The following is a 7,963-nucleotide window of genomic DNA, read 5'->3' on the forward strand; positions in this document are numbered from 1 at the left end:
ACAAGAGTCAACTGACAGGAAAAAATGCTTTTAAACATTCTAACGTGAGAACTTGCTTCTATTTTAGGATTTGACCTGAAGCATTTTAAGACCAACATACTAAGACAAATGGCCTTTMCTAAAACAATTTGAATTAATATTCAAAAGCAATAAGCTCATACTTAATATCAGAGAATTATGGTACTTGTCCTATGTGTGAGACATACTGTACAGGCTTAATTGAGATTGGATTTATTTTATTGATATATAATATTCAGTCTCCTGTGTCAATACTAGAGAACTTTTCTATGAAAGCTAATAAACCTTAGAGTGCAATGTAAGAAATATAATCAARAATAAAGATGGTAGCCAAAATAATCCTGCCTCACAAGCCAAATCTAGGCAAGTATCTGTCTAGATATGACAGATACTTACCCCCAAATGAATAAAGCTGACTAGAAATGTACATTCTGTTTCTGAAATCTGCAGAAGTATGGAATAGTTAGGTTCAAGTATGGAATAGTTAAGGTTGATTATGTGAAAGTGTTTAACCTTATTAAGCATTTKTCTAGATGCTTTAGTGAGTCCTCAGATGGCTATTCTAACAAAGTCAATTTAAATCTATCCCAAAACATTGAAATATTCTGGAGATACAAATCAGAGGTGAGCAAATCTGTGTTCATTCACTGGTCAGATACTAGCAGTAGCAGGCAGCAACACTGGCTACAGCAGAAATTTAGACAAAATTGCTTATTTAAAAACACACAGGATTCAGCTGTCTCAGCTATTTCAAACAAGATTCAGAAAATGGTTAATTTTTTTCTAATAAAGAGGCCAGCTTACCAGACAGCACATGCTACAATTTGGGTTATTTCAGCCTGTGAGCTACCAATGTAACTTTTGTGTAGTTCAAGAATTATTATGTAATACAACTATGCTGCTGCAAATGAGGGCAAAATGAAYAAGTTATATGGATAATCAGGTAAAATGTAACAAGTAAGAAGCATTTACTTTGTGATAGTAGCTGTCTTTACTGTTACTTTTTGCACACATAACTTTTGCAATCATTTGTTCCAGAAAACAAACTGGCAAAAACCAGGACTAGCAAAAACTGCCTCCACAGCAAACTAATCCTTGGTGTCTTTCATGTTGTTATAATTACAATATTTAGCAACTTGGCATTTCATTTTAATCACTGCCTGAGGAAAGCTTTCAGATAAAGTGAGAATCAGGGCACTTACTCTGCACCAATAGACAAAAAGCTACAGGATTCAGAAGAGACAACCCATCCCTCTGTTTCAGCGTTATCTTTTCCTGAAATAAAAKATTTCAGTTAGAGTCCAATTTTTGCTACCATGACTCCCCAAAACCTCATTTTCGATGCAGTATCTGGCTTGCTATGGTTGCCAAGTGTGCAGTTAAAGACCATTGTAATTTCTAACGAAAAGGTATAGCATTCCACTATTTCCACCTTTCTATTATCTTAAAAAATCCCAAACAAATCCACAAAATAAGCATCATAAGCCTGTTCGAGGTACAACTGAAAGTAACAGCACTGTATTCACAGCTAATGACGAGAGACAGTTCAGGTAACTATATTTGTTATCCCTGCACTATTTCAAATTTTTCAAATTCTAGTTCAATGACTTTAGATAGATATAATTACTTTTGTTCACACAAGAAACTCCCTAYTTTTCCTATGTTTAATATGTTGATAGATAGATGCATTTGATTGTAATAGATGCTGGATTGAATTCAATGAAAGTTCTGAGAGTCAACCACAGGAAAGATCAAATTGTGTCACATAGGGTAGGAATGTCTATGCTTTAAAAAATCTTGGTGATTTTTCTTGTGGCTAAAATTACTCAGTTTTCAGAAGATATGGAAGCATTTACTGCTTTGCCGTTGAATTATTTTGGTTTTGAACAAGAACAGATATTTTAATCTCACTTAATGGAAAATGTTGTTTTGCAGGCTAAACAATAACAAGAAGAATTTTTGCCATTAACTGATTGTGTAATGGTCTGTTACCATACTACRTGTGACTGGGTTGTTTGGAATTCAGAAACACATTGTGAGTAATCCAGCACTTTTTGCCAACCTTACTATAGGAGAAAGAAAGGAAGAAATCAGACTTGTTTCTAGACATTGTCCTGAGCAACTGGCTTTAGGTGGCCCTGCTTGAGCAGGGAACTTGGACCAATGACCTTCAGAGCTCCCTTCCAACATCAACCCTTCTGTGATTCTGTTCATCTCTGCTCTCCTGTTTAAGCAATGAGAAATAGTTATTGTATTACAGCTGGGCTGCCTAACTGTGGCTATTATCAGGCCACTAAGATTCCCTTTATCTAGGAATGTAACTTTGCAGACTTCTTATAGATTACTTTTTCCCTTTTTTTTTTTTTTTTTATTTTTTAAGACTGACTTGCATCACATGTTCCTACTTCCACCTAGCTAAGTGTAGCTTTAATTATTTATATCAGTGATTTCACACACAAACTATGTATATGCATATGGAAATACATACATACATGTATATATATAGCTTACCTTTTCCATTCATGTCCCCTACTGGAATAAGACGACCAATGCAGAGCGGGCGATTCCCATATGGATCACGTACTGCATAAATTATGTCTTTATGCATAATTAGCAATGAATATGAAGTTGGAGTTTCCTTCATTAAGTTTTTTATTCTGAAACGAGACATAGGTGAACATAACAGCGTGTCACACAAACAGTTGGATGCATTTACAGCTCCACATCATGCTGAGGTTAAATTGCTGTTGTTGATTGTGAARCCCCTGCTCCTCACCTTGCCACCCAGTCGGCCGTATCGTCGTTCTCCATTGGAGGTGTGAAAGCCAGCAGCTGGGTGATCAGTTCACTATCAGAACTGGTCGACAGTCCCACACCATGCCGCATAAGCTATTAAGACACAAACCAAAAGTTTGACCAGCATTAAAAAAAAAAATCTCACATCACACTGCTCAGGTTTGAATCTAATAACACCTTTGTGCAATGAACAAATGTTTTAAAACTTGTCAGTGCTTCAAGTGATCAGAGCATAATAATAAATTCTTCCAACAAAGCAACTATGTAAAATGAGGTGGTATAATCTTCTGTACTAGTGCTACATTTTTCCTTTTTCATCTCATTCCTTTGCTCCATATGCAGCCAAAATCAATGCCACCAATATTCAGGGTATATATTCATGTTTGGGCCATTTAACTAGCTTTGTGTATGCTCTGGGAAGAAAGATAAAATATACAAGAGAAAATATGTGATTGCCTGTAACAGATCCAGAAAGAGGTATCAAGGCAGAATCCCCTCCACAGGATTTTTTCCCCAAAAAACAACCTATTTTGATTAGGATGCGCTTTCATTACCCCAGACAAGTTGCTATTAAGGAAAGTTACAGCAACCTTATTGCTCATTTCTGCCTCCCACTCAGAAAGAAACAATGCCAGAGAGGTACTAACCTTCCTCCTGAGTTGTGCAGCATTTGTTAGCTCTCCATTGTGTGCCACAGCAATCTTTCCATGAAGAGTCTCTACAACAAAAGGCTGGCAGTTCTGCAGCTCAGAAATTCCTGAGGTGGAGTACCTCGTGTGCCCTATACCAAGGTTTGAAGGGTACAGCTTCTTTAGGCTGTCTGCATTGAAGACATGATTTATAAGACCCATTCCCTTTGGGAGAAAAAGAAAAAAGATTCTATTTGGTTTTATTTTCCTAGTAACTTTCTAAGTTCTTCTTCTGTTTAGTTTTGATACAGTTTTAATGGAAATTTAAGAGAAAGGCAAATAACCTGAAAAACATGGGAAAGAAAGAAGCTGAGTAGGTGTCACAGTGGTATATCAGGTCCCATTAATCCTATTTTGAAAGAAAACAATACATATTTTTGTGATGAGGATTTTCATGGAACAATCTATTCCCTGACTAAAAATACATCTTCTGAAAAGCACTACCAAACTGTTGTGTTGTTTAAAAACACATGAAAAAAAAATTGCCAGAAGACAGGCAAAGAAGAAAAAAACTTGCAAGAAGGAAGTTCAAGGTAGAAAATACCTTTTACAAGTTAGTGGTATGTTGGATTCCACTTTCAAAGTGGATTCATGATAATGTTTATAAGATTCCACTGTCATTCTTACCAGTGTCTGAAGTAAATTTTTTTTCAAGAGGTTTATTTAGCTGAACTTTTTATATAGCCAACCTGTCTTCTATTTAAAGCAGAAGTGCATCAAAACTTTTTAGTTGGCTATCAGGACAGGAGCTTTTTTTTTGCAACAAGCACTATGTGGAGACAATTCAGCCACAAGAAGAGTCAAAAACAGCCTGCACAGAGAGTAGAAATTAAGATTGGATTCCAGGTTGTCCTATAAACTCCTGCTTCTGCCAATGCCTGTGGAAAATATTTACATCCTTCTATGCCTGGTTTGCCTATGACATGTGGCAATTGTGGAATACATGATRGATAACACTCCTAGGACCTTTAAAGATACACAGGAGAGGTCTGAAGCTCTCAGTAGCTCATAACCTGTGCTGCAGATACAAAGTGAGATGGGACAGAAAGGAGAACAAATAGGTAGAGTAGCACCTGAACTGCTGGCATTTTTATGGACTAGTTAACAACTTGGAGTCCTAAATATGCTTTCACCAGTGACACAGACACAAATATTTGTGATAATAGCACCAATTCTGGAATCAATCAGGTCAGATAAATTTATTCCACAAGCTGTTTATTACACTGTGGTTATTACAATTTTTAAAAATGCTGTAGTTGAGAAATGTATTTCAAGGATTTTAACCCATTACATGCTCTGTAACTCTTTAAATATCAAAGTTGGTAAGATGAGATGGTCAAATTCTTAGCATGAGAGCTAAATATTGTAGCTCAGTAACAGTAATTTCCAATATACTGTATCACCTACTGGAAGTTCATTCTGAGAAGCAGTTCTTTCTATGGGACTTATAAAACAGCCCAGTTTACAGGAAGCTGGAATTTCTATAAACATTAAGGAAAGCTGAAACCCAAGCAGGAGCAGGAATGAAAAACAGATAACATGGTGCTAAAGTTGAGAGAAGGTGCCATTTAACAGCATGTGTTTGTGTGTGTGTGAATCTGGCGGTAAGTAACAGTAAGGAGGGGGAAAAGTGCCTGAAGAGTCAACAAACATGCTGCTTGAGAGAAAAGATTTTGCATGAGGTGTTGAGCAGTCATGCATAGAGATGCATGCTGCTGCAGTAGGGTACTTCATACTCTTGGACTGATTTGAACAGCTTAATTAAACTTCCTCTGAGACCTGTAAATGGAAAGACAAACTGCTTTCTGATTGTGGTCAGACAACATACATTGAGAGTTGCCCCATGGGTTTTTTGCTGGTGTATGTTTTCTTTCAAATCCTCTCTCCAGGATGGAACAGGCTGGTGATTATTTTTTTCCTGATCACTGTTCAGATTAAACAGAAATATCCCCAGAGCAGGCAAGTGGTCTCTTGGCATAATACTTGTAAGGCTGTGGTCATTATGTGTCTCGTAACATCCCCTGTGATTCTCTCGGCTTGAGAAAGTTTATGTGACSTTCTCAGGCCTCCATTCAGTCTCAGATTCTGTTTATTGTTACCTTTGGGTAAAGTAGTTTCCACTTCCTTGAGTCTCGCTAACGTAAGATTTAGTCACCAATTTCCTTGTGCATAATCTGTAACCTTATTTCTTTCCTTTGAGATCAATTTGCATCAATGCTCTTCCAAATCTGCAGAATTRACACCTGAGGTGCAGGGTGATTTTTCCAAGAGGTTTTTGTGACATCATTAGCATACTCTGGGTAACTTCAGTGTGTCTGCCACTATATGCACAGACACATATACTGTCCTAGCAGGACAATGCTGACATGCTTGTTTTAAGCATACACTCAAGACAGATAACAAAATTAGACACTCTCACTGAAAAAATCAAAACAGCCCATCAAAACATGTTACTTTTTCTCTAATTATACTGTTTCTTAGCAGAAAGAAACTTACATACATCTCACTCATAAATACAMAACATTCATTTGCATTTTACCTTGTGCACTTTAAATGCCTGGGATGATTCTCCATCACTTGTCACAATTCCAGCACTCTCCTGGCCCCTATGGACAAAATAAAATTATCATAAAGCACTGAAATGAACATGAAACACTTTAACATACAATGGATAGGTGTTTTTTAAATGAAATTTTAATGTAGGCTTATTTGTTGTTTTATTTTACAGATCTGTAATTGCTACTGTTTCCTGCCTGTGTTATGTTTTATTTCAAAACGGTCACATAAGGTTTGTGCCTAAGCCCACTGAAGTCAGTGGGAATCTTCCCACTAATAAGCACTGGCTCAGGCTCTTATTGGACTCTAATTTCRGTATGGGTATAACATAAAAACAGGTGCTTAATGGGAAAAGCCATTTTTAGAGGCATAATGGTCTAGGCAATAGTAGCCAGCTCTATAGTACTATTCTATTTCTGCCTTGGATTGGGAGATGTTATTAAAAGCTGGTTTTGCCTAGGGGAATGGATTGTCTTTTCCACTGATCACCGACGCAGCAGCTTTTGCATTTTTACACTTGGGCAGACAAGCTAGCATTTACACCTCTAAAAGCTACAGAGACCCTCTCAGAAAAGCATCTGAGTGCACAAACCTAATGTTGGGCATCTCAGCTTCTGAACTCAGGCAAAACAAGTCAAATGTACAAGTGTCACTGCAAAATGAAATAGTTCTCTTAGAGCCCATCAACCTCAGGCTGGCAGTTGTGTTTTGCTGAGCAGAAGATGCTGATTCTACTGAAATACAGGAGTTTTCCCTGTCCTGCTACTTGTCTTCCCCAGGCCTTCTCCATGCTGGGTCCCATGGATGTTTCCCAGATCCCCTGATGCTGCCCTACCCAAGGCATGCAGAACACTGTGCACCTGCCCATGGTTTGTATTTCAGTCCTTATCCATTGAAATGGTTTGCTTTGCAGACTGGATTTTTTTTGTGGGTAGCAGTGCAGGCTGCTCCATCTCCCTTTAAAGGGCTTCCTGAAATAAGGCAGTGTTGCCTATACCAAAACTGCTGCTCTGTGCCTGCTGTGCCTGTAATACTCATCAGGACTTTGGTGGACYGGTGAGCTCCTGTCCACTCTCATATATAATAATGTCTAAATGGGAAAGATGCTTTTGTTAAAAAGATGAAGACTTAAAACTAATGTCCTATGTGTGCATTGGACTGGTTTACCATATTGGAAGTCACACAAATTRTTTAGTATAAGCAACAATAAAATTGGCACAATAAAAACTCCAAAATGGATGCTAATCTACAACTGACCATGCTCATTAACAATTTTAACCACTTCCTAAAATTCCTTTATTTGTTCCTGGGGAACTAGTTTAAAGAAAAAAAATTTAAAGAACACTTGCTGACAGAAAGCAAAACAAACAAAACCTCCCACATATCTAACAAATTTACCTGTTAGTGACACAGTTCTTCAAAGAAAAATATCAGAGATGAAGACATTCTTAAAGCCATTAACTTGGGAAGATATCCCATTTATAAACACAAAGACTGGCAGTAAAACCTAAGGGTTGATACACTGCATTCAGCAGCTTGTAATTGCAATGTTAATATTACAGGCAATTTCCATTTTAATACTGTCACGGTCCCTTTAAATATTAACAAAATCAATAGGAAGAGGGAAGCAGACACCCCAAGGAAGGCCCTGGTCAAGGCGCTGTGTTACATCTTTCATTTAGCACTGACAAAAGCCGTGGGAGCTCGTTATCATTACCACAATGCTCGCACCAATTTACACAGCTGAACCAGACTTTAAGTGTGCCAGCTTTTTACTAAAACATCGCTAACATATAAAACGTGTCTATACGGCCCGCAGTTCAAAGGCAAACAGCGCACAGAGATGTGAAGATGTAGGGCAGGACGATCCCAAACGCGCCCCTTGTGCGCCATGTCCCCTCCGG

At 37.8% G+C, this 7,963-nt stretch overlaps 1 protein-coding gene across 2 annotated transcripts in view; it reads right to left on the reverse strand.

Annotated features, from left to right (window-relative positions):
* The window catches only part of PPAT (phosphoribosyl pyrophosphate amidotransferase), a 45,762-nt gene that overhangs the window by 6,787 nt on the left and 31,012 nt on the right, over window positions 1-7,963 (reverse strand). For both annotated transcript variants that reach the window (XR_008965979.1, XM_057376132.1), the window contains exons 2-6: window positions 6,043-6,109; window positions 3,462-3,668; window positions 2,795-2,907; window positions 2,530-2,675; window positions 1,221-1,293 (exon numbers count right to left, since the gene is read on the reverse strand). Coding sequence is in view for 1 of the 2 variants with exons in the window: in XM_057376132.1 (XP_057232115.1) it covers window positions 1,221-1,293; window positions 2,530-2,675; window positions 2,795-2,907; window positions 3,462-3,668; window positions 6,043-6,109 (606 nt within the window). In the remaining variant the exon portion in view is untranslated. The remainder of the gene's footprint in view (window positions 1-1,220; window positions 1,294-2,529; window positions 2,676-2,794; window positions 2,908-3,461; window positions 3,669-6,042; window positions 6,110-7,963) is intronic.

This window comes from Malurus melanocephalus, unplaced genomic scaffold (assembly GCF_030028575.1).
Source record: "Malurus melanocephalus ecotype Western Australia unplaced genomic scaffold, MMel_1.1 scaffold_270, whole genome shotgun sequence".
In the NCBI taxonomy this organism is placed as follows: Eukaryota; Metazoa; Chordata; class Aves; order Passeriformes; family Maluridae; genus Malurus; species Malurus melanocephalus.